Genomic DNA, 27,080 nt, shown 5'->3' on the forward strand with positions numbered 1-27,080 from the left:
GAAAATGTGACTCTCAAAAATCTCCTCTGAAAAATCTCTAACTTTAGTATAGCATCATAGTACACATGATACACACCCCTCCTGGGAACCTCCTGCTACAACCAGGCAGAATTTGGAAAAAAATGGCGCATAGCTGAGGAGTGCAAAACAAAATATAGCCTGACTGAAAATAAAATGTTAACATGTAATATTTAAATATATCATTAAATTAAGCATAAATTCGGCGTTTAAAATTATTTGTATCGCAAAAATTTGCAGAAATACCTTTATAAATGGATTTATATTGCTAATTGATAAAGAAATAATTTGTTTACTTAAACACAATTTTCATCAACTGCACGCGTTTTTCACACATGTGTATAGACGTTTGTGGAGTCATTCAATGAGTGCAAGGAGAGATGTATTTTTACTTACAGCGCAATAGACGAGTAGAGACTGCGTGAATTTCTAACATGTCAGATTGTGAAATATAAAAACCAATTTCTGACAGGTTGACGTGTTATAAAATCCAATGATTCTCATTTACTACAAGTCTACAACAGTCAAAACTCTCTTGTTTTGTAGTTAAAATACTGAATTATCTGCCGATTTTAGTCAAGAGCCTACATAGCAGCAATTGATCAGAAATATGGGAGCAATTCTTGCGAAATTGCGGGTAAGCTTTTTCAATTTTTTGCGATCATCTTATTAAAGGCCCATTCAGTGATTTGCTCATCCGGACGATCGTAAAAATCATCAAAATTCAGATTTTGGTACCTTTGTAATTGGCATAGATGTGCTAACATAGCCTGCTAGTGGTTCGGTCGAAAGCCGTGTATTTTAGACAAAATAAAGCATTTGCATGATTCTGGACTTTCAGTACAAAAAGTCCGACTCGAGATCGAAAGAAGCTCACTCTCCACGCACCAACACGCGTTGCTATGTATTGTTTCTACTACTTATTACATCAGTAGCTACTATTTTAAACAAAATACACAATTTTAACTGTTTTTCATATTTGAATGGACCGTTAGTTTGCCTCGGTGACCTTTAATTGCTTATTTTGTTTTCTACTACAAAATTGTAGCTTAAAAGCGTCTGTTTTAAATCAATTTAGACTCTACTTCCCCGTGTTAGAAACACTGGACTAGGAAGTTTTTCCAGTCGACATTGGTGGCGCACTGTACGAAAATCTCGATTTTCTCAGAGTTGAAGTAGAAAAGCTTTCTAAAACTTCTGTTTTTGACTAATTTGTCGATGTATTCAGGGAAAAGTGGTTTAATGAAATTCTGTAGACTTATTCTTTATTTCTAAGCAACTCTGACAAATTTCCATTTTTTTTAATGTTCCTGTGAAATCACTGAAAGGGCCTTTAATTATTATTATGATATTCACATTTGCATGTTGGCATGCCAGTATCAGGGTGGGGGGGGGGCAAAGCCAAGATTTTTGGCTGGCCAACGGGCAAGCATTTTTTGGCAGGTCGAAAGGGGGGGGCAAGCGATTTTTGGCACAGATATTTTGGGCACCATTTCTATAATATTACGCCTACGGCTACGCCTAGTCTAGACCTAGTCATTGCTAGTACAAGTAGGTATGTGACAATCAGCTACCCTGCAGAGCATAGATGTGGTCCCATTGACTGTTTGTGCATTGCTCTTGGCTGCCAGCTGAGTGTTGCTCGAGAAACACTAGCCACGAATTTGCTCACGGATGCCCTCGCATTCGTGGCTAGTGTTCCTTTGCCCGGAATATCGGTCGGTAAACAAATTACGTAAGCTTACCGTTACGTAATGTCATTGTAATAACAATAGGCAATTCTGAAATACCCCCTATACCTGAGCATTGTACGTAGCTTTACCTACCAATTTGTTACTATGCGAGTTGTTGACGTAATTCTCAGTCCTATGTGTCATTTCAGGTGCATTTAGGTAAATATTTCATTACTATTTCTGGAGAAATTGCTCCAATATTTTCCGGCGATCATCGGCTAGCGCCACCATTTTGTCAGGAAGTAATTAAAGTAAAGCCTCCAGCATACTTTCCTGCCGCTTGCCGCTGCGGCAAGCGGCAGGGCGTTTCAACCAATGGCAAGCCTTTATTGTGTCCGTTTGTCTGCAATGCGCGTGCGCCACGCCGCTCAGTGTCAAGCGGCAGGGTAGTATGAAACCAGCATAAAAGGTCAGAGAGATGCAGGTGGTGAACGCCGTGCAATCTCTAAATTCAGTAAATTTGCTTTGTCAGCCTTGTAATTGAATGGGATTATTTTGAAATTTAAAAAACGCTTAAAATATCACAAACAAGTAGGCCTATGTTAATTAATACAAGTTGAAACCGTTGGGGTTCGATAATGAACCCTACAAAAATAACCTTCAAATTAATTAAATACTGTAAAATTTGATTATTACTGGATGAGAGTCACTCTGACGTAATTCGCCGTGTTGGTTAGGCTCCGATCACTCAGTGTGCAAATTGAATGGCGCGTATCAGTGATCACGGCAGCTGCGAAATTCATCGCACTTGTGTGGAAAGTGCCATCATCATGTGCATACGGCTTAGCAGTTTTGCCGCTCTCTCTCTATCATGCATGTCATCCGCCGCCTGACTGAGGGCAGCAATCTAAGGTCAGGTCACGTCAAGTAAGCTCACGTGGTAAAGATACTCTCATCTATAGAATCTGTTAGCCTATGACCTCCCAGTCATTATTCATGAATATTTACCTGCGTCAAATGCCCCTACAGGTTGAGGTTAAATTTCTGCCATCTTTTCGTCAGCTGTGCAGTCAGCAAAAATCAGCTATTATTTGCTTCCAATTTTTAGGATCGTAAGTATCGAAAATGTAAAAAGGTACGGCGTAATACATGAAATAGAATAAAGCTTATAATGACACGCTTATGAAGTGTGTTTGTGAACTATGAAGCATGTTTACGTTCCGGCACAATTTTATGAACCAGACTATGCACAAGGATGACATAGTAGCCATCTCTAACAGTAAATGCTAAAGCATTTACGTGTTAGAGAATATGCTCGAACAAGCTGAGTGCTGTTTTCATATCACCATTGTCACTGTAGTGATTGCATTTTAGGTTGTTTGGATGAAAGAAAATACTGGTGACTTGGTTTTAAACAGTTTCCTCTTTTGGGTCATTAAAAAAAAATGTTGTACTATTTTCAGAAGTTGAAAAATTTTGCGGTCAAAAGTTTTGGCTTTTTTAACTATTATTTATTTTGATGAAGGAATATCCATCATTTTCTGAAACACACATGTATGTCATTAGTCCGAATAATCAGACCCAGCAAATTATTAATTTCTGACATTATCGTGTACTGGGTCTGAACTGTTTTCATTCGGAATCTTGATGGCAAATTGGACAAACGAAACACATGGTTCTACTTCACAGTTTTTTAATCCCCTATTCATGTTGCGTGAATCACTGATTTAGTCGCTATTGTGGACCATGCTTTTGATACTTGAGTATTTGGACAAGCGGAACAGGTTTGACAGGCCCCTTTGTCTACCTCTCTGTTTGTAAACAAACGAGGAGGTCGAAATCGTCCTCCTCGCCGAATACGAAAGTCAGCGTAATAGTACGGCACTAACATGTCATGTTAGTACATATATTTATCTATTTCCAGGTGTAATATGAACAAAATCTATAGACAGAAACCTTGACTGTTTTTGAACATGATAAAAGTGGTGATGTGGACGGAAAATTCCAAAATGTGCAATCAACTATGCATGACATGAAAAGCTGAGCATGCTGAGTGAATGTATGAATTGACAGTCTTACAAAAGGTCACACATTCATGGCATTTGTCCATTGCTTTAAATGGATAATGATGGACCAAAATTGTGCATGTTTGGTAAACCTAAAAATCCTCTAACTCTCTTAATTATTATTTGACTATGGGCAATAATTTTGGTATCATTTTAAAGCATTTTTTAAACCCTTTCCAATGATATCAGTTACAAAGGATTTATTTGCTTTTGAATTTTTTTGTCACATACCTAGTACAAGCCTCAACAAGGAACTTATACATTGTCCTCATTCACAAACTGATACTCTGTCCAATTCTGTTGGTCGGGCTGACGTCACAAAGTGGAAATATCCTGAAATAACTAGTGTGCGCATGTGCAGTTCCCCTTTCTCAAGCTGGTTGCTACATGTATGCGCGCGCTTGTGCGAAGGGGACACTGTTCCTGGATGTCCGACCGAGTGAATTACGTGTACACGGTAGCGTGTTGAAGGAATATTACACAGTCAAGAATAACTGAATAGGCTCCGTCACCCGTTGTTTGGGATCCCTCACAGTCTCCCAAAACATCAAAACACCAAAAGCGATGCACATTATACATACTTACTTACTGTCTTTTATCATATTACGCACACAAAGTTTTGTCAATTTGGCTAGAAATGTCAAATTTTGCCAAATTTAATCGCTGTCCATCACATCGTTATCGGCGATCATGTTTTTTTACTGTTTGGTTGGTTCCCATCAGCGTCATACACTTGACACAGCTAAAATAACTGACCGGGAATCAGTGATCATTAAAACGTCAACCGTTTCAAAATACGCAATGACAGTAAACTTATCAATTGGCGAGCCATACGAGTCGAATACGAAGCCATACGAATTTTGAGCCATACAAGTTTACGTGGTGAACTAATTACGCCCTAAAAAGGTGTAGGAAAATGTTAGGAACACATTCAAATATATGCAAAATTTCCTGCTTGCTGCGCTCGCATTTATGGTAAGGCAATTTAAGGTTTTAAATTCAGGTTCCCAAAAATTTTGCATGTTATGTGTAAGGGGGGGAAGAATTTTTGGCACGTCAAAGGGGGAGCAAAGGTTTTTGAACCGGTACGCTCATAGGGGGGCAAAGATTTTTGGCACAGCCGAAGGGGGGCAAGCAATTATTTGTAGAGCAAAGATTTACTCGTTCTGACAGCTAGTAAAGTGTACAATGTAGGCCTACATTAAACCACGACGTTACATACACAGCACAGTCAGCACTTATGTTTACTGTCTTCAGTATTTTGAAATCGGTTGACTTTTTGGGGGAAAGCCTTTGAATGGTGCATGGGCGATGGGATTATGGGATGGAGGTCATACCCTAATAGGGAAAATGCACGATTTTTGAGGGCAAAATGCGCGCGCTAGTTTTCAAAAATGCCCAATTTGCATGTTTCTTTTCCAAAATGTGTGAATTTTCTCCACAAAAAGTGTGTATTTACAATATTTAAAAACATTAAAAAAAAATGTTACTTATTTTTCTTGCAATTTTTTGCGACGGTTTATCTATTTTCTATCAATTCTAAAAATGGATTGTGTTGCAGATCATCATGGATCATTTGATTTTAGTGAAAACTTCCAAGTTTTTGGAAAATGAGTACGGTACGGTACTTGAAAAATGGTTGTTTTGGGAAAATCTTAAAATTTGCGGTTGGATCTATAATGCGTGATTATACCCAAAATGCGCAGATTTCGGGACTTTTTGTACTTCGCGCATTTTCTCTGTCCTTACCTTAACCCTACCTAACTTTTAGGTAGGGACAGGTTGATTCTATTGACCTGAATTGTTCTTTAAATTGGAAGAGAGAAATCCTTAGAAACAATTTGACACCAAAACCAATCAATCTTCTATTTTGCTACCTACTTATGATCAAATTACTGTCGGAACATTAGGTCATATTTTCTGATAAGATGGGGGACTTGATCATTTTTGTGCCCCTGGTAATTTTTTGGTTTCATTTTTAATTTCATTGTAATATTATCTATTTTTGGTTATTATCATTTTCAACACATCTGTGAAATTCTTTATGAAAATTCAAACTTAAGATGGTAAAAATGAGCCCATTTTTAGGCAAAAACAATGATTTTTAGCAAGTTCTCCCAGCAAATAAGTACACTGGAATTGTTATGTACATGTGATCATGAAAAGGCTGAAAGTTTTTGTCAAACCATGCCTCCCTTTTGTCAGAAGATGAATTTTGGGTCAAAATAGAATTTTCCCCCAAAAAATGCCCCTTTTGGACCAAAATGACGATTTACACCAAGATGTATCTCACAGGAAAAAATATTCAAAAGTGAAGCCAATGTTGCATTCTGGTTCCTAAAGCACTGAATTTGTTGTCAATGCAAACTAGAGCATCTGAAGAAGATAAATTTTGGTTTTATTCACCATTTTCTCCAAAAATGGTGTTTTCAGTGGCACAAAATGGCACAGATTTACATAGGGCTTTGTTAATCAAGTAAAATAAATAGCACCCCTAACCCTATTCCTAACCATAACTGTAACCCTTAGAACCATAACCTCCTCTAACACTAACCATGACCTTCCCATCACCCCGATCCAGATTAGCTGTGTCACATGCATGACGCTTAGGAACCAGCCAAACATTAGAATAAAAACAATAAGCGATAGCTATATATGTGATGTAGGATTGTATGGAGATTAAATATCGCCAAATTTGACCTTTCTTGGCAAGTTGACCAAACTTTGTTAGAGTAATATGATAAAAGACTTCTTAAAAAAGTAAGTATGTGTACAATGCTTTTGGTGTATTGATATCAAGATTTACTTGTTGTACTTTTAATATAATTTTGTTTGTTTGTGTGTCTTTACAGGGGAAGAAGTCCACCCTCGAGGTTCTTGAAGAGATTGATAAGGACATAGACTCGCTAATCAAACTAAAGCACAGAAATACACAACTAGAGAAGCACTATGCTGGTCAATTAATCATGTGGTCAGTCCTTCTCTATGTTGCCGCTGTATTATTCTGCTACTTCTACTTTACACCAACAAGTTATTTGGAGAGGGTGATGCAGATACTACCATTTCTACTGTCTCCAGTGCTGTAAGCTCTTTAATTTTAAAATTTGTTTTCTCTCATTAAGGTTACACAGAATTTGGATGGTTCTAGGTTCAAATTGGCTGTTACGCAGCCACCTAAACCATTTTTTTTCTCAGAAAATAAACATCGTAGGCCTAAAAATCATAGGTCATCTCGAAGCTAACATTCTAAGAATTATTGTTAATTATTATTTATTAATCTAGCTCATACACAAATGTACTTTGAAAGTGTTTCAATTTTGTTCACGTATCATGAGCATGAAGATTTTTGTGACAGCGGCCATAAATTATTGACACAAGCACCGATATCTCTCTCGATTTGCCTGCAGATTATAAACAGGTCAATATAATAATGTTCCTATCAATTTAAAACACAGCTTGTGTGAATTTCATTTTATAAGCTTATGCATTGACAGAATTTGAGTGAAATCTGGTACCACTTTATTGTCATTTTGCAACAATAATATTCGTTTTGTGTCTGATGTTATCGCCAGAATTCTTAGCTACATTATTTCTATGATACCTTCTTAACTCACACGTGGTATGCTAATTTTACTAGGATAAAAAAAAAATGAAATATCTGTGTGTTTTGTCACATCAATGCTGTCATTTTCACGGATTTCAAGACTCGGGTTACGGCCATGACAAGTCATACACGTGAACAAAATCATTTGTATTAGCTTTATCTTTCAATCTGTTGATTGCACAATGGGCATGGTAATTAATGATTAGTGTGACATTGCAGCCAACAATTAAATACTTACATGATTTCAGCATAATGGTGAAAATTTTACAATTTTGTATTATTTCCTCGAGATGTTTCTCCGCACACACGTTTCATAAATACGATAAATATAAGAGGTCACGACCTCGGGTGACACTAACGGCATGGCCAAGACTAACTCGACCCAATACCAATTTGCACCACTATGACAAACAACTGTTTCCAATTTCTATGCCGTTTTCTTCCGCCTCCACTTCTTTCTCCTGCACCTCTCTTCTTAGTGGCGTAGCGAGGTCACCATATTGGGGGGGCACGAACATGATGGGGAGGGGCGGCACTGGGTCTGGTTGGGGGATTTGGGGGCAGAAGCCATTTTTCTACAATTTTCCTATGGGATTTTCTAAATTTTCAGATTGATTGGGGACATGTTACCCTGTGCCCCTATGACGCCACGCCACAGATCAGTGGCGAGTATGGTTCATCACATGGGGGTGGGGGCACCGACCATGATTGGGGCGCACCGGGGTCTGATTGGGGAGGGCACGAGCCGCTTTTTCGACAATTTTCCTACTGGAATTTTTAAGACAGATCGATTGGGGAATATGCCCCTATGACTATACACCACTGGAGAGCTCCCTTTCTCTAAAATAAATCTATAGCCTATACAATAAAGGAAATTAGATAAATAGGCCTACGTAAAGCAATAAGTATATTTTTTTATATTAAAGAAGAACAAAATATATCATAGAAGAAATACAATAGCAAAAGAGCATGAAAATTATTGCAAAACTTCAATGAATAGGCCTAGGCCTAATAGTAAATAGGGAATTTCATGAATACATTGGTGCTTGCTGAGGTAGGAGAATAATGTAGGCCCGTATGTGTAAAAATCAAGCCCCCTCCGCCTCCTGTAAAAGATCAAATGATAACTTTACTCCCCTATAGGCCTACACTGCTGTTGGCCATTGCACGGATCCCAAAATGGGGGGAGAAGGGAGCGGTAAAGGGTCCAGTTTGGCCGTGGAGTTTGAGGGTCGGAGGAGCCCGTAAAAAGGCCCTTTCGGTTTTTTTTCGTTTTCACTTTTATAGGCCTCCCGGATAGGCCTAAGGTCTCTGTTACGCTCGGCTTTGCTTTTAACGGGCCCGGGTCCATAAGGTGGGCCTACCTTTTATATTTTTTACTTAATTTCCCTCTCATTCACATGATTGGTCGAGTGCGAGCATAAAACAATCGTGCCTCGGGATGTACGATCATGGGGTAGGGAAAGGAAGTAACTTCACTTTTAATGATGTTATTGTAGGCCTACTATTTTGTTTTTGTTAGGGGCCTATTATTTTTGTGTGAAATAAGAATCATTTTCTTCAGAAGAGGGGGTTCCAACTTTATAAAAAGTCGACGTCAATAAAACGGGCAATAAAATTGCAACCCCACCCCCCCTTTTTTTTTGGCATTTTATGACCCCCAACCACCACCGATACACCTTACCCCCTAAGCAGACTAAAATTGTATTGAAATCAGTATTTTGAATAAAATACTGACACCGGTAAACAAACTATCTGTGGTCATCAGATATGACTGCCTACATTTTGGTCATCAAAATTTTACCAAATTGGCAAAATCGGTAGGTATTTTTGGCAACCCCAAAAGAGCTGTCGGCCAAGGGTTTCGGGCCCGCTAAGGGACTAAGCTCGGTGGGGGTTGGGGCTAAGCCCCGGGAGCTATATGGTTTCTGCAGATTTAGCACCAAAAGGACATTTCAGAGGGTAAAAATAACATTTCAAAGCTCCTGGCTTGTTTTACACTTTTAATAAAAAGTGCTTCCTTCTTCCAGAAAACATGCTTATTGTATGATAAGAAGATTTTGTAAAATTCGGTATGTTCAACATACAGAGTGATGTCACTACAAATTGGGACTAAACTCAGAGATGTCACAGGCTGACCCCAAAAATCCTGAACTTGCATGGTTAAGCGAAGCGAAGTGAAGCTCTCGCCCAACACGGGCGGGGTCCGGGGCCTGCTTAAGGGCCCCCGGTGGGGGTCAAGGGGGTGAAGCCCCCTGAAGCCAGATGGGTTCTGCCCATTTAGCACCACAGGAAAGGCCATTTCAGAGGGTAAAAAGAACATTTCAAAGCTCCTGGCTTTGTTCTACACTTTAATAAAAGTGCTTCCTTCTGCCAGAAAACATGCTTTAAAGTTACGAGTTTCCTATACTTTTATGCACAAGAGACACTCTTAAAAAATTGTTTTTGGCTTTATTACATGACCAATATGGCTGATGCTGATATATGTGAAGCAAACAACAAAGGCAATAATTAATCATTTTTGTGCTTGGCATCCACTGCCTAAACCACCCCACCCCACCCCCACCAACCGGCACCCCATCATGGGCCTTGACGATCAGTGTGCTTTTAGTTAAAATTTCAGGACAACAAACATTTTAGCAGATTTAGCACCCCAAAAGAGACCATTTTTGACATAAAACCTGTTTTAGACTTTTTTTTGAATAAATGCTTCCTTCACCCTAAAAAAGTGGTTTTAAATTTGCAGTTTCCTATACTTTTGTACATGAGAGACATTCTTCAAAGTTCTTTTGTTGCCTAATAACATGGGCCTACATGACTGAACTTGATATATATAATGGGCAATATAAAAACAATGATTCATTAAATTTTTGACCCCCCCCCCTTCGGGTATGTGGGAGGGGGTCCATGTGGGGGGGGGGGAGTACTAATGTGCATGAAGAATACATTGTGTGATCAGAATAATTTGTAAAATTTGGTATGTTAAACATACAGAGTGATGTCACTACAAATTGGGACTAAAATAGTAGGCCTATCCCAAGGGAAATACAAAGGCCTACACACCCCCCACACCCCCCCAACCAACTTCCCCACCCCCACCCCAAGTCCACCCGACAGCCACATAAAGCCAAAGGATACCGCTAAAAGGTTCATATCAAACCTTTTGACCGAAATTTGCTTCCATTTAGACTTAAACATGACTTGATATTAGAGTATACATAGGCCTATATACATCAGTATAGCATCATCTCAAACGTCATCGTTCATTAATACACATTACATACTTCTTCCTTGGGTAATATTCATTGAGGAAAAAGAGATGAGTTTTTGAACGCAAAACCCGACACAATCAGTATTATGAGTATAACATGCTGTCCGATAACGGATCAAAATTCATCAATTTTGGACATGAAAAAAGCTTGAAAAGGTGTTCTCAATAATATAAAAGATTTGACCACATGCATGTTAAATGAGTACCATTATCTAGCCGACTCATCCAGTCAGTATTCTAAGGTTTTCATTTTAAAATTGGAGATGTTCCCCACTCGATTCCCCTGGTGCCCCCCCCCCAAAACCAATCACAGGCCTCAAAAACTATACAGGGTCGGTCGGGTTTTTCTGGCTGCATTACAATGGGGCAGTGTCTTTGAAGCCGAGTGCGTCTTGGGCCGGTCGAGCTTGCAACTGCAGACGATTTGACGGGCGATTTGACACGAGGCTGACATCTTTATAGTATGTTTTATAATAGAGATAATTGTGTTGCGCATGACAGATGACAAGCTACTGCCTGTCAATCAAATTTGTTACCAAGCATCGGTAAACAAATTGAACAATAGGAGATGACTGAAGGTGACAAAATAAGCTAAAATGGTCATTTTACACTTTTTTTGACTTTTTTAAAATTCACATGATTGGTATGCATGTTTTCTTACGTGTAAGATGATAATATATTTTTTGAGCTGACAAAGCCTGAAAAGATATTGTTTAACCTTAATTAAGTAAATTAATGTAACATTTTTCACAAGGTCTTTTATTTGAAAGAAAGTGAGAAATTAATCAAATTATTGTGATTTTTTTAGGTTAATCTCAGAACTGCGAATTTAAAAGCCAGTGAACATATTTTTATGCGTCCCATCCCATAGTTTAATGTGTAACTGTTTGTAAATTTATGCGAATATAAGAAACTGGAAAATGGTCCGAACATTTCAGATATTGATCATGTTATTTTGTTATCGGCTGTTGGCGGTTAAAGTTTTGTTATCCTTCCATGATGGAGGAATGCATCTTACTGGGAACCTTTTTTTCATTCAATTCATATGAAAATATCAGCTCAAAAACCAATATTTAATTGTTTTCAATTTGACATATAGATAAATATATTTAAAAACAACTAGGATATGTGCTATTTATCATATTTTCATTAATTTACAGTTGAATTTTCAAGGCTTACATTATATGGCAGATATAGGGTGGCCATAACTCAGAAAGTTTGAAAATGGCATTATCATTTTTTTAATCTAAAAAAAGACTCCCATACATGTATGAGTTGATTACCGTTCTTCAAGGGAGAGTGCACATATGCATTTCTAAATCATAGGCCCAAAAGCTCAAGTGCCCATACTGCTGAAAATTGATTGACATTAAAAACTGCTTTTACTGAGAATGTCAATATTTATAAAGAGAATAAGTGCACAAAATTTACATGGTATTATTCAATATGGTATGTACAAATTCTCTTTTACAGAATCTGGGCCATCAGGAAGTTGCTGAGATGGTACTTTGTGAAAAGAAAAGACAAAAATCGTAAGTAGTGTTTTTGGGGTTTTCAGAGAATTCAGAGCCCACCAGGCATCAGCAAACAGGTCCTGCATATGGGGGTCCAGGACTCCCCAATTTTCACCACCTGGACCCCTAAAATTTATAACTTCTCATGTAGTAAAGAATCTAAGGATCCTGGCCCATACCACTAAGTTTTAGAGGCTAGAACTACCCCTGTCAGCAAACAACCTTGTCAGCTGAGCTATATGTAGAGCATCTCTATTCTTGCTACAGATGAAAACCACCAGGCAAATAAAGCTGCCAGAGGTTTTGAACTTGTAGCATCAAAAATGGGTTGCTTGAAAATGGTAATACTTTGATATAGATGAAGTTTCCAAATAACTAATTAGTTGATTTTTTTGTTCATATAAAACTCACTAATGTTGCTATATTTTTGTTTGTGTTACAGAACTTGCTCTTGAAGAATTGAGAGACAAGAAGAAGAAAATAGTAAGTATTAAGTACGGTATATATTATAAATATATCTCAAATACAGTACCAATTTTTGCATTTAAGTTGTCATGCATATAGTACTTTCACAATTTGTACATCAAGTATGTGCAATATCTACCTACTCACCTGCCAGGCAATTATGGTGATATAAAGAACAATAGATTAAGGATGCAAATTTATTCAGGATTTTATCCTTTAGGAAAATACTGACTTTTATTAGGATTTTCTCAGTATATTCAAGATTTTTGATTAGTTGACACTACTTAACATTCATACACTTTCCAGATGTAAAATTTGATCATTATATTGTTCAGTAACATTTAAACAAGTATAATCATGATAAAGTGCATGTAGCCATGCATTGATATTTGATATGTATATAACTATTGAAACCATCTTTTTTTTTCAGCTTGAAGAGGTCAAAGAGAAAGAGAGTTACAAGAAAGCCAAAGAAATATTGGATAAATTTGATCCACCTCCACCACAACCAAAGCCTACACCAGCAACAACAACTCCTGGTAGGATTCATTTAAGTTCTTTATATATTTGGGTAAACATATAGGCCTGTATGCACAAAAGTGGTTTAAGCTAGACCATGTCTAACTCTAGACTTGGTTTAACTTTGCACATTAAACCTCTTTTGTTCATAGGTCTAACTCAAGACTGAGTCAAAATATGCTTAAAGTCCATTTGGCTTCGTTGAGACAGTTGCGCCTGCTTGTGTGTATCACACACGGATGCTACTGTGTCGAGGAAGCTAAATGGACTTGGCAGTTATACCTAGTCCAAGGTTTAACCTGTTTTATGCACAATGAACAAAATATTTTGATTAACTGATATATTTGGTGTTTGAAATATGATATAACATTACAATGATTACACACATTTCATTTTGTAAGCTTGAGAAAACGTTTTGTTGATTTTCATTTAAAAATCGGTGCCATCAAACAATTTTATCCATCTCGTTATATTTGATATTTGCTTGCTTTAGTACCGAGACTGCGACAAAGACCAATGACAGCAAGAGGAGCAAGAACACCAAATATGCCACGATCACCTCCACGACAGCCAGGTTTGGCCCCAATGCTTACACCTCAACAACAACTCATGCTTAGTAAGTATTTAATTAGTACATATTGTCCATTTAAGGCCAGAGTAATGGGAGACACATTCGTCCATGCCCGAATTTGAGATTTTTTGATATTTATCAACACTAAGATGTATTCTTTCACTTGAAACTGATAAAATACAACTTGCTAATATTTATTCGTATTTTTGCTTGATTTATTTCACTCTTTTCAACTCTAAAAAGTCACATGGCTCAAGACAGCTTAGTAAATTGGCGGAAATAATGCGTCAGAATTGCTGAATGCGAAATATTGTGATTACGCTTGCGATTTGCGTAGCGTGACGTGGCGCAACTCTGCGCGTATGTCCAATGCAGTCAAGGCGCATTCGGTATGTTGTTAACACCAGCAAATGTGGTGTAAACAAAACAAAAATTTGCAGTCGAAATGCCACTTAGATTTTTTAATTATTTTGAATTTCGGCGCACTGAAAGCAGAGATTATAGATTCAAAAGATGCATATTTAGACCATGCACCATATACAGCTTTTACAAGTGTGAAAGTCTTACCGTTTTAAAATTTAAGGACGTTTTGTGCATAATTTTGCCTTTTTTTACTAAAACGTCGATTTCTCAGAGTTCACTTTTGACAATATTATGCGATTTTTGTGACAAGATAACTCGAAAAATATGCAAGCAAAGGGTAAACTTTTGCACTATCCTTTAGAGTTCATCAAAGTCTAGGGAAGGTTTTTTCATTTTTCAAAATATTTGTTTTAAACAAAAATATACACCATTATGTGCAATTTTTAGCTTAATAGAGTGACAAAATGGCTTTTTTCACGTGTTATTTCAATATTTCGAAAAAATAGACGAATTTCAAAAAAATTAAAAAAACCTTCCCCAAGTTCATGTCTCTGCTTCATGAAAAGCTAACTGAATTTTTTTTTACTCGAACGGATTTTTTTTTTCTAAATTGGGGTAAAAAGTGATTTTGTGTTATTTTTCAAAAACTTGAGATTTTTGAACAAATCTGACATCACCATGGGATTCCTTGACCGATTTCCTTTCCAAAAATGTATAGTTTTATATACTTTGGACATACAATTCAGAAATAATGAAGCTCGAAAACGTCCATGTTCTCTCCCATTACTCTGCCCTTAAAGGAGATAGAAGTTGAAAAAATATTGTCCCTTTGATTTACTAGCTAATATAATACGCACCTTTAGGGTTTCTCTACCGGATGTCGATTTGTACCAAAATTCCTTCCCTCAATACAATATCCGTATTGCGTAACAAAGGAGATGGATATAACTCCTGAACTGTATTTATTGTTATGCAATATGCATATTACCTTTTGGGAAGGAATGTAGGTACAAATTGACATCTAGTAGAGAAACCCTAAAGTAACAATTTCATGTTGTATTAAAGGCACTATCAGAGAACCATTAAGTGATATCATTACCAAAATTGTAGGCATAACTTAAAAGTGAAGAATAAGCATAAAAAAGTCATGAAGTATTTTTTTCATATGAAAAAATATGGCAAAAAGGAAGAAAATGACAGCCTTGATAAATAAGAAATCTTCATTCAAATGCATCAAGCTACAAGTGTCCATACAGTCAAACTCTCCAATCATTGACTGTTAAGTGAAAAACAAAACCCTATTCTACAGACAGACAGATTTGCCAAGTAGGGTTAGTCGATGAGGATTTTTTTTTCTAATGATATGAACCAACTGGAACTGCAAATCAATTGAAATCTGGCAGCCACTTGGGAGGACAGTTCTAAGATGACAGGGGGACAGGTCTCTAGATTGATTCCACAACCATTTATACCTACCATCAGAGCGATGTTTTGTATACAAATCCAATTTCATGCATTCCTTCGTACACTTGGCAGCCATAACTGGATCCCCGTTTGGTCCATCCCACCTGAAATGTGAAATGATGCAGCCTCTGTAGGGTTTTAAACTGCATTTCATCACCTGTGTTACATGTAGGCAAAAGAATGATGGAAGTTTGCAACACAATATAATAGAACATTCAAATTTTCAGCTGCTTTAATTGGTGCGGAGGGGGGACCCAATAATGGCCGAATGAATTCTGAACAGAATGTGGCTTGTTGGATTTGTCGATCCCCTTAAATAGTTGCAGACTTCCTGCGCAGTTTTATCTAGTATAAAATAGTCACTTGTATGAATGTAGATCCCCTTATTCTTCCAAAATGCTCAGTTCAAATCTGACAAAAGTAGCATTTGAATCTACAGGACCACAGATGCCACCATCAACAGCTCGACCAATCTTGCCAAGAGAAAGAGGAACCTTTGATAAACTGGTTGACTTAGTGGTTGGAGATGGCCCAAGTAGCCGATACGCTTTGATTTGTAAACATTGCTACTCGCATAACGGAATGGCCATGCAGGAAGAATTTGAATACTTAGGTAAGTTGGACACATATTATTTCTGCTGCTAGCAGCTAATCTCTCAATTTGGAAATGTTTTTGGATCACATTTTTAAAAGTTTCAAGTGATATGCGTATTATAATTGTGACCATGGGTTATGTAGACTTTTGTAGCAATGAGCTTCTTCTTTAGCCTACTTCACTCTACTGCAGGAGGAAGGCCCCTTCACCAACTTTCCAATCCATTCTGTCTTGAGCTATTCTCTGTCAAGCAATGCCATTTTGTGTTGTTAACTCATCCCTCCATCCAAGGTCTTAGCCAGCCATGCGTCCACCCGTCTTTAAGACGGCCTAATCTAATTTTAGACGGGTGGATTTAATGGATTTTACAGATGTGATAGCTCTAAAACAGATGATTTTAAGGTTATATGAACTTGAGACTAATTCAGAGTGACATGTAAAGGCCAAATCATGACATATTTGACCCTAGTGACCCTTCCAATGGGTATAGACAAGTTGTTTTATATTTGAGGGTCAAATTTTGGTATCTGCTTGGACGGGTGGTTTCTGATTTCTGGCTAAGACTCTGCCTCCATCTCCTGTTTTATAATGAGCTGTTTGTCAGTAATTTGTCGTGCAGAAATCACAACATACATTTAAGGCGGGTCCGATGGGGGCATGATCTGGCGGTGTTTGCACTCAATTATTGAGACAAATAAAGCTGCCACACGAGAGGAATTGTATGGATTCTATAAAGGAGATCCCAAAGCTTGATAAAGGGGGTGTCATTTCCACCACATGTGCATGATTTTTCTTGGTAGGGAGAAAATGCAAGAACCACAAGACCTGTGGAAATGAATGTGATTATTGGCTTCCTTGACTCATTTTCTATAAGATCAATGTATTAGGAAGAAGTACGATACACTGAACTGGAAACATAATGGCTTCTGCCATCTGACTAGCCTTAAATGATAAAAATGATAAACCAGTTAGTGTAGTTGAAAGTTTCAATATCTTGCAAGATACAATGTAGGATGCTCTTCAGCTGCATCTCACACATAATATGCTATATTATCCTTTAGTTGATAAGAATTCTGATGTAATCTCATTGGTCAAACACCACTTGGATAAAAATCTGTATTACCAGCATAGAGGCAGGTAATATTTTCCATATTATCTGCGTAATCCTAAAATGCTTGCGATATCCTAAGACTCGTGTGTATACTTCACGCGCAGCATGTGTGGCCGAGTGGATAAGGCGCCCGACTCATAATCCATAGGTTGCGAGTTCAAGCCCCGCTCGTGCCAACGTGTTGTGTCCTTGGGCAAGGCACTTTATCCTCATTGCCTACTGGGGGTGGGTGGGGGTTGGATTGGATGTTTGTAAGTTGTTTGTTTCAATGTTGCAATATTGGCGCTGATTAAGCTGCTGCCTGCAAATTGCATTGTGTCTGTTTAGGTGTGTTTAATGTACAATTCTAGCAATTTGACCTGCGGGTCACCATTAGAGTTTGAAATAAAACCTTCCTTTTTAAAATGCAAGGAAGAAACTGGTCTACTTCAGCAAAGTTTACGAACAAGTGGGAAGATAATAGAATTCATGTTCACTAAAGGATAAAATCGTTACCCCTGTTTGTTCTCACGAAATACGGGAAAATATCTATGGTCTGGTGCCTTATTCCATTCATCCTTTGGCTTCATGAAACACTGCACCAAACCATAGATATTTTCCCATATATCGTGAACAAACAGAGGTAACGAATAGTTTTATGTTACATGTAGAAGCAGGTAAGAGAACAAGTGTAAACATTCACCAAAATGCTGTCTTTTTCTATTATTTTCAGCTTTTAAGTGTGCTTACTGTCATACATTTAATCCATCAAAGAAAGTGAGGCCAAATGCACCTCAGTTGCCAACGCCAACAGCAACACCATTAGCAACACCAATGGCACCAAGAACATCTGCAAATGGTAAGAAATTCAACTTAACTTTGAAGAGTAACAATATTATTATTTTGGTCCCTAGTGTATTTCAAAGTGGGATGGAATGTTTGATTTGATTGTTGGTTTTTAGTTGTTTTATAGTATTTATTTTGTACATTTTCACTTTCAAACTTGGTTTTACCACACAACATTGTAAAATGTGGATGCATACTTCTTAAATAAAACCCCAATGTATGAAAAGATTGGTGATTATATATGACTTTAAATTTTACTCAGTTAGATAAGGGTCAGCTTCTGCACAGACAGGAAAGCAACTCAATTTTTCAAGTCTAATCTATGTCATCAACTGTTTGCACCTAATTCTCAGATAAAGTAGTACCAACAAGATTGTGTTTGAGAACCTATGAATATGATGGAAGCCAAAGTGCACAGCACTAGTTTGAAATGTATATCAGTTGTTGCTGTTGATGATTATGATGATGGGGATGATGATAATGATGATGGTGATGATGATGGTGATGGTTTTGGTGATGATGATGATGGTGGTGATGGTGATATAATGATGTATATTGTTGCTATTAACTGTAAATGTATCTTCTTTGTTCAATGTAGCTGCTCGAGACTCTGCAGGATCAGCAGGGAGCAGAAGTGGCAGTGAAGATAATCAGTCTGATACAGAGACTGGTGGTGTTCAACCAGCAAGTGATAAAGAGGCTACTACTAGTGATGGAGAAAATACTCAGCAAGGTAAAACATGATTGATATAGAGTGTACAGAGGCCATGTGGGTCTGGCTTTGTTTTTAACAATAATTACTTTTCACTGGGTTCTTTAATCTTGGAAACCTCAAACCTGGAATTTGTTTGAAAACAGTTGTGGAAAATAGTAAAATAATAAAAGTACTGGAAAATACGATACACTTGAATGAACATCATGTTCAGAACATGTGTACTGGACACTTTGGTTACTGTAAGCAGGAAAGTCTCAACTTTCCTGCTGTAAGCATGAATTGTTATGTAAATGCACTGTGTTAAAAGTTGGTCATACAAATTTTCTGAAAGGTGGAGGGGTGTGGAATTATTTAAGAACATTGATTCACAGATGATTAGTGTTATAGAATTTTCCCTAAGTTTTCTTTCTGACTGAAGAAGTGCTTCATAGAGCAGAGTGAGAAAACCTTCAATGTGCAAGGTAGAAAATTATCTATTTCTGGAAATATACAAAGTGATGATTTCTTACATCAGCTGTATAACATTTTGAGTTGTATGGCATTTTGAGTACTACAGAAGAACCAACTTGGTCCAATTTCCATAAACACTAATTCATTTTATGGACTTAGACTGAGTTCCACATAAATATGTTCAAAATTGGTCAGCTATACTTTGATCAGCTCGTAATCGGCGGGAATTATTAGGCTTTTACCACTACGCCGAAAAGTAGACCCACTTTATTTAAGAGTGATATAGTTGATTTGCCTGGTCTATATTTTGTGTGTTAAAGTACACAAAGTATAGGACTTCCATTAATAATTGTGACACGATCTGGTCCATGGGGGCCAAAGGCGGCAAATTTGAAACTGAGATAATGGTAAAAATATGGAGTAAAAAACAATAAAATACATAAGAAAATAGACATCAAAAAACTTCAGAGCCTCAGAACCAAGTATGCTATGCCTTTAGTGTTTTCATTAAATTATAGCTTGTTGTGAGTATAATGTAATTATTATAGTAAATCAATTTTCAAAAATGCCTCCTTTGGCCCCCATGGACCAGATTGTGTCACAATTTGTGATACTTCTGGCAAGATGTCACAAGACAATTCCCAAATAAATATATTGATATTAATCCGATGTTATAAGGCCTGCCGATTACGAGCTGATCATACTATAAGATAGTTGAGAATTACGATAAAAAAACAAATTGTGTAACATTATGACTTGAATTCCATGTGCAGATTTGTGGGGAAAACATTTCATTAAAAATTAGGCAGTCTGTTCTGATTGTGCGCATTCTGATGATGTTACACACTGATAAATAGGATGAGATTAAAAATCAAAGTGCCCTTACATATTTATATGTTTTGAGTTCAGAGCTTATTTTTAGTTGGCAAATAAATCAAATTGAATGAAGTCTTTACCCCCAAAATCGCAGACTGTCCAGATTCCCACTAGTATATCCAGGCAGTCCAGTGAGAAATGTAGCAGTCTGGACTTTTGGATTGCCACTCATCTGGAATGGTGCTTTCTTTGGTTGGCAGGATGCTTTATTTGGCAAATTGTAGAATGTATGCTATATTAAAATATAGTTAAGTCCTCCAGTCATTAAAATCAGAAACTTATGAATTAAATTTTTATCTATCTTTTACAACTTGTTATGTTAATTCTGATACCATCAGACTTCATCAGTTCAGCGGGTCAGTTACCTGATGAAGTCACTTCATCAGCTTAGGGGGCCAGTTGCCTGATGAAGTCTGTTGGTGTCAGGTAAGTTAAGTAAGTTCCAGTAAAAGATTTAATACAAAACTTTATCCTAAATTATGTTACCTATCAATGCCACTTTGTACAAAATTTCTTTATTAACTGGATTTACACTTATTGCTTATTATCTTGTTATGATTGTTTATTTTTAGGAGCATCGGCAACCATCCAGGAACAGGAAGAATCGGGGGAACCATCAACATCCTCAGCCAACACAGAGGACATTGCAAAAGCCGAACCAATCCCTGAACTACCAGAAGAAGTAGAACAAGAAATCACAGAAACTGCAGAAGAAACTGAAGATGTAGAAGAGGAAAGGCCTGCTGATGTTGAAGAAAACGCTAGCAATGATGCTATTCAAAATAATACGGACAACTTACAAAGGTGATGAAATATATATTAGGAGGAGTAATTTATATTTAGCCTTCAGTGTGTAACATGTTTTGTAATGCATATAGCTGCCATGTGGGTATCATGTGCTTGACATGTGATATCCCATTGTCAACATGTGAATACCATGTGAGCAGTACATGTATGTGGGTATCACATGGCTTTCAGTGTGTAACACGTCTTGTAATGCAAATAGCTACATGTGAGTATCATGTGCTTGGCATGTGATATCCCATTGTAAACATGTGATTATCATGTGAGCAGTATGTGGGTATCATATGGCCTTCAATGTGTAACACATTTTGAAATGCATATAGCTATCATGTGGGTATCATGTGCTTGGCATGTGATATCCCACTGTCAACATGTGATTATCATGTAAGCAGTATGTAGGGTCATATGATTTGTGTGAATCTCATTCAGAAGCTGTCACATGGACTCATACAAAATGCCAAAGTGGAAAGGAAATGGACACAGAAGCGGAAACCAAACCATGTGGGTAGAATGATCCTTTATACATGTATGTTAATTGTATCATCAATGAAGATGCACATTGAGCTTGTAGGGTATAAACATGCAGTATTGTGTTGTTTGGCATTTGCTTAAATGGCAAACCTTGACAGCACAGGGGAAAAAATAACCTAGGGTCTTATTTTCTCACACGGTATCTATGTATAAAGCTCTTGATCACCATGGATATTTTGAGTGATGAGGTATCTTGTACTGCAGCTGCTGTGGAAAAATTAAATTAGAATCTTTAAAAGCATACAGTGTTTGATAAAAAGTTACATATTACAATGTATCCTAAAATAGAAGCTTAAAATACAGTTGGTGGCTTCAGAGTGGAACAGTGGCATGTTACAAAATGTGTATTGATGTGAGTCAGCCAAAAATTGAATGTGATATTGGCTAAAAATTGGGTATAAAGCTGTGAAGAAGAATATCATTTTGGTGATGAAGCCCACCATGCTTGCAAAATATTGGTATTATGTAAATAGTGAAAGTGATGAAAGCTATTGTTGTTGAACTAGCAAGCTACTTGCTGTATTTGAAGCTCTTGCTCAAATTATGTCCGTTTTGTAATTCACAGAAAAAGCAAAGGAAACATGCAAAATTTAGTCAAACCGAAACAATATGAAATGTTTGTGTATTGCATATCTGGAAACCTTTAAAAGGAGATGTACAGCAGGATCAGAATTTTGGTATATAGTGCAAGAATCTATTTGGATTCAGGTAAGTTGATTTAACAAGAATATTTGTATTCTATCCCATTCAACTGTGTCCCTAATACATTTCTGAGAATCTACTCTGATTCTCACAAATGTATCCTGGAGAATCTTTGTGAAAATGGATTCTTGGATCCTTATCAAATTTCTGATCCTGTATGGAGTAAATGTTGTAATTACCTATAATAATAATGTATTTGTTTTCAAAATTCTGATGTGTGCATGTACGATTACAGCAAATATTCTGTGTCTGTGCCAGTGCACATGCAACATCAATGTGAAAGGGAAAATGTTGACTGCTCAGTGCCAGATGTGCAATAGCTGCCCTGTGAACATTTGGCAATTTACACACATTATATTGTACTAATCTACACATGGTAGCTGCACATGGCAACTATTGCACTTACCCACTTCTGGCACTGAGCAGTCAATGTTTAAAGGGATAGTCAGTTATTTGCCAAACCAGAACATACTAAAATTAATCGAAATTCAAGAAATTTTTATCGCATTTTTAGAATGAGCACAGATGTGCTACTGAAGCATACAAATGACAAAGGTGAAATCACTCTGATAATAAAGACAAGATATATTATCAAACTGAAGATAGAATAAAAATATGTCTGTACTTTCATTACTGCCATATTTTTCTTATCGTGCGAGTAAGGCTGTTGAATTTGGCATGGTAACTGTATGGTACATACACTACACACCGAGTTTTAGTTTTGATAGAGTGTCGATGCGTAGTCGATCCTTATTATTAATAAAATCAATTGACTATTGTTAATTGTGATGACATGTGAATTGTTGTATGTAATTATATTGACCAACACAATCTCCATTAATTCTGATTACCTAGTTGATAGTTCATCAACAACAAGCATCGAAGCAGCAACAACTGTCGACACGATTCATAAAAACAAGAATGAACTGAAATTGAGAATCATCAGAATACATGTGTGTTTATATTTAAAGATATGACTATATATTTATGTGGATGATGTATGTTACCAATGCCAGTATCATTGCAAATTAATGTGCACAAATTGCCAGTATCCTTTCATAAGCATGCAGGTGCAACCTATGAATTGAATTACATAGTACAGGACAAATTAAATTCTTGGATATGCTGTGGAAGGCTGTTTTCTGGTTTTTGTGGAGCTAATAAAGAAATCAAAAACAAAACGAAAGAAAGAAAAGAAAAGTGTGTCTACAACTTTGAGTGACCTTAACTTTGAGCACAATTAACTCAAAGCTATAACATTGATATGAACAGTTGGAGAATTTGTTTGCCAGATTTGATACCACATATTTGTGTAAAACGAAATCAGAACGGTTGAGAATTGGGGAATTTGATGCGATTTGAAAAGTTGCAAATTCAAACTCATTATGTGGTATGACAACCATGCACATCTGCACACGGCAACCATGCACCTCTTAACTAAACTTGATCAAGGAGGTTCTTGGTTTCTTGGTTCCGTAATCCTTAAAAGCTGATCTCAGCTATACTAGGATGAAAAGTACATCAGACGTCTACAGCCCGTGGACGTACAAAAAATAACATAGGGTGCAAAGCATATCCAAATAATCCAACGGAAAACAAAATGGTGCGCTATATACAAGGTGCGAATTCATTTAAAGGATATGTAGTCCATGAAGAGGCTGCATCTCCCTTATTGCTGGCGCTGCAACACTCTTGAAAACGGGCACAGATGGTGCGATGTGTGGAACTGCTGCTGGTGGTAGCCTGTTCCAAACTGTAATGGCTCTTGGGTAAAATGCATATTCGTATGCATTTATAGTAGGAATAAGCAAGTTGACAAATTTCAATGGGTGACCAGTTCTTGCTGATATGTGAGTTGCCCTTTGAATACAAGATGGGGGAGTTATGTGCACTAGTCCATACTGGATCCTGTAGAACATGCAAGACTGTTGGATTAGTCGTCTAACATGTAGCGAGTCCCAGTTGAATTTGCTTACAAGAGGTGACACATGTGTTTCTCTGCGGTAATCAGAGGTAACTGTTTACTGCATGAAATGAGACTCACTGTGGGGGTGTTAAATGAAACGACAAAGTTATTTTTCAGTAAAAAAGTTAATATCTCAGCAAAATACAATGTGCCTTTATTAGGGAAATAACAGTTCAACCTCTCTTATCCGGACCACTTTTATTTGCATCTCTCTATTACATGTTTTTAATGCTAACACGTTGATTTCATACTATTGGTAAATTTGTTTTACAATTTATCATTTAGACGTTTCCCCTACCGATTGGGAGACATCAGTAATGTGCTGATCTAGCCGCTGCACCTCTGGCAACACCCAATCTCATCCCCAGTGTTTAATTTGTTCCATGCAGTAGCTGATCACATTACTGATGAAGTCTTTCGGTCGGAAGATGAAACGTCGTAAAAGTGAGTCAATTATTGAACTTTTAAAAGAAAGTTGACCAACAGTATAATATCTAATATTCCTGATGAACTTGATTATTCAAGGATCTTACCCCATATTGAGTAATCTGTTGTTTTCCAAATTGAGCACTTTAGACATTCAGTGCAGAAAAACACATACTTCAATTATCCAGCATGTTCCTGGTATCATGTCCAGATATAAGAGGTTGGACTGTATATGTGACCCATCACAGCGAAACACGGCAGTTGTCGGACACCCACATTTAAAGATAATACAGAAAATGTGCCCCGAATTATAAAGAAAATGATAAGAAATTTGAACTGCATTTGTCGCATAAAATCGCCATTCTACATGCGATATTAATGGAAGAGGTGCCATTTTAAAGCTTAAAAACAGTTCTTTAGTTTGGTAAAGAAATCTACAAGTTCATTTTTGACGACAACTGCCGTGTTTCGATGTGATGGGTCACATATATTAATTTAAATTTGTGTTTGTAGCATTATCCTTTTTGTACTTAACAATGGTTAGAAATGAAATATTGCATTATTTAAGTGTCGTTTGGAGTAATTTGTACACTATGCGGATGACTTATTATGAATGACAAAAACATTTGAGTACATTTGTAAAATTCAAAATTTTGTAAAATATATGCTCATGCCACTTTCGACTATCCAAAAATTATTTCAAGTTTGCCTCAACTTTCCTTTAGATGTTGGTCAGTTTCTCCATGTATATTGGGGAACAGTCCGTTAGTCCAAAAATCATGGTTAGAATTATGGGTTTGGGCATTTTATGCCAGGATTAGGGTTGGGGATAATGTTAGGGTTTCGGTTAGGGTTAGCATTAGGGTTAGTACTAGTGATAGGGGTATGTTAGGGTTAGTGTTAGGATTATAGTTATGCTTAGATTTTGGTTTAGGGTTAGGATTAGGGCTTAAGTTATAGTTTAGGGTTAAGGTGAAGTTTAGGGTTGGGGCAGGGTTATAACTAGAATATTGGGTTTTTGGACTGATAACCCTTTGGACCATCGGCCTATTTAGGGTTAGGATTAGGGCTTAGATATAGGGTAGGGTTAGGGTGAAGTTTAGGGTTAAGGCAAGTGTTAGTGTTAGGGTTATAACTAAAATATCGTTTTTTCGGACTGATGATCCTTTGGACTATAATGGTATATTGTACAAATGTAACTGAAAAACAAATGCTTGGCATTGAATTGACTATTTAGTTTTGTTAGGTTCTTTATAGTGGTCTGAGGTTTCTTTTTTGATGTGCAATATGATTTATAATATGGTGTTTACACTGAAAATTAATGTGTTACATAATATACATTTTCTTTTTTGTGTTATTTTAATTATTCTTTGCCAACAACTGACATGAAGGAAGAAAACCTTCAAGGTTTTCTGGTCTTTTTAAAACCAAAATGATGAGGTAACATGCAAGAAACCACTATAGATGAATCCATTTTCATGCATTCCTACACCTCAATGGCAGCCATTACTGGGTCCCCCCTTTGGTCTATTCCACCTAAAATGTGAAATGATGTGGCCTTGGCGGGGATATTAAACTGCATTCTATCACCCATGTTACATGTAGACAAAAGAATGATGAAAGTTTACAACACAATACTATTCAACATCGATTTTTAAGCAGATTTAATCCACCCAATTGGGCAGTAACAACACCAGTTTTGTGCAGGCGGGACCCAGTAATGGCCGACTTAATTCTGACCATGACTTAGCTCATTGGATTCGTCTATACTATCTTGGCTGCTTACCTGTGGAGCTCAATAGGGGATTTAATGCCTGGATTTTTGTGCTAAAAATACAAGAAATTTGGCCAATTCTAATTAATATGTAAGTTAGGACACATGTAAACATTTCAAATATTAAACCTAAAAATCAGGGTAAAAAATTTACCAAATTAAATTTTCAAAAATTGTACATTCTGGCTTTAATTAAAGTGCACATGAATTGATCTTGTTCAAATAGGTGAACATTGTGTTCTGTTAATCACCAAAATGAGATTGTATCAGTTGTAATTTATTTGCATTTTGATGGACAACAATATTTACCAAGGCATTGAACTAATTGTTAGTAACACCTACAGTATGATGTAACATGTGGTGTGCATAGTCATTCTGCAATATTTTGAAACAGTAAAAATTGTTTGAAAAATTAAGTTTGGTATTGAAATCGTGTTAGTTTACTTCCTTTCTCTTATATAAAGAGGTAAATATATATATAATTAAGAGATATGAGTAACTAGGACATGTGGAAGATGTTCGTTATTTACTATAGGCAAAATATCTAATCCTCGATCATGAGAGCCAACTTGGTTTTTTTATCTCTTTTTCTGCAATTCCTCTATACAAAAGTATAGGAACTTTCCAAATTTCAGAGTTTTTCAGACATTTTATATGGTTCGCCTAGATATTGCGTCGAGCGTACTACACAAAGACTACACGCTTACGGAGCAAGCACATCTTTTGAGAATTGACCAATCATCAATCACGGTACTTGGTCTCACGATCAGGTTCGAA

General features: G+C 36.9%; 1 protein-coding gene across 1 annotated transcript; it reads left to right on the top strand.

Moving 5' to 3' along the window:
• The first annotated feature begins 540 nt into the window (after nt 1-540).
• On the top strand, nt 541-27,080 carry LOC140142513 (endoplasmic reticulum junction formation protein lunapark-B-like). The gene is made up of 11 exons (XM_072164501.1): nt 541-655; nt 6,610-6,839; nt 12,106-12,164; nt 12,589-12,629; nt 13,042-13,150; nt 13,624-13,746; nt 15,968-16,141; nt 17,947-18,072; nt 18,658-18,792; nt 20,673-23,592; nt 24,151-27,080. The coding sequence occupies exons 1-10, from the start codon at nt 629-631 to the stop codon at nt 20,906-20,908; spliced, it is 1,260 nt and encodes a 419-aa protein (XP_072020602.1). The 5' UTR covers nt 541-628; the 3' UTR covers nt 20,909-23,592; nt 24,151-27,080.

The sequence above is a fragment of the Amphiura filiformis genome, chromosome 20, assembly GCF_039555335.1.
Source record: "Amphiura filiformis chromosome 20, Afil_fr2py, whole genome shotgun sequence".
NCBI classification, from domain to species: domain Eukaryota; kingdom Metazoa; phylum Echinodermata; class Ophiuroidea; order Amphilepidida; family Amphiuridae; genus Amphiura; species Amphiura filiformis.

What these genes read in the sequence shown, in the direction of transcription:
- LOC140142513 (XM_072164501.1), top strand. Translation starts at nt 629, where the DNA reads ATGGGAGCAATTCTTGCGAAATTGCGG. An exon ending in GAAAAGAAAAGACAAAAATC is followed by an intron (nt 12,165 to 12,588) that starts GTAAGTAGTGTT and finishes TTTGTGTTACAG; the next exon opens with AACTTGCTCTTGAAGAATTG. An exon ending in ACCAAGAACATCTGCAAATG is followed by an intron (nt 18,073 to 18,657) that starts GTAAGAAATTCA and finishes TGTTCAATGTAG; the next exon opens with CTGCTCGAGACTCTGCAGGA.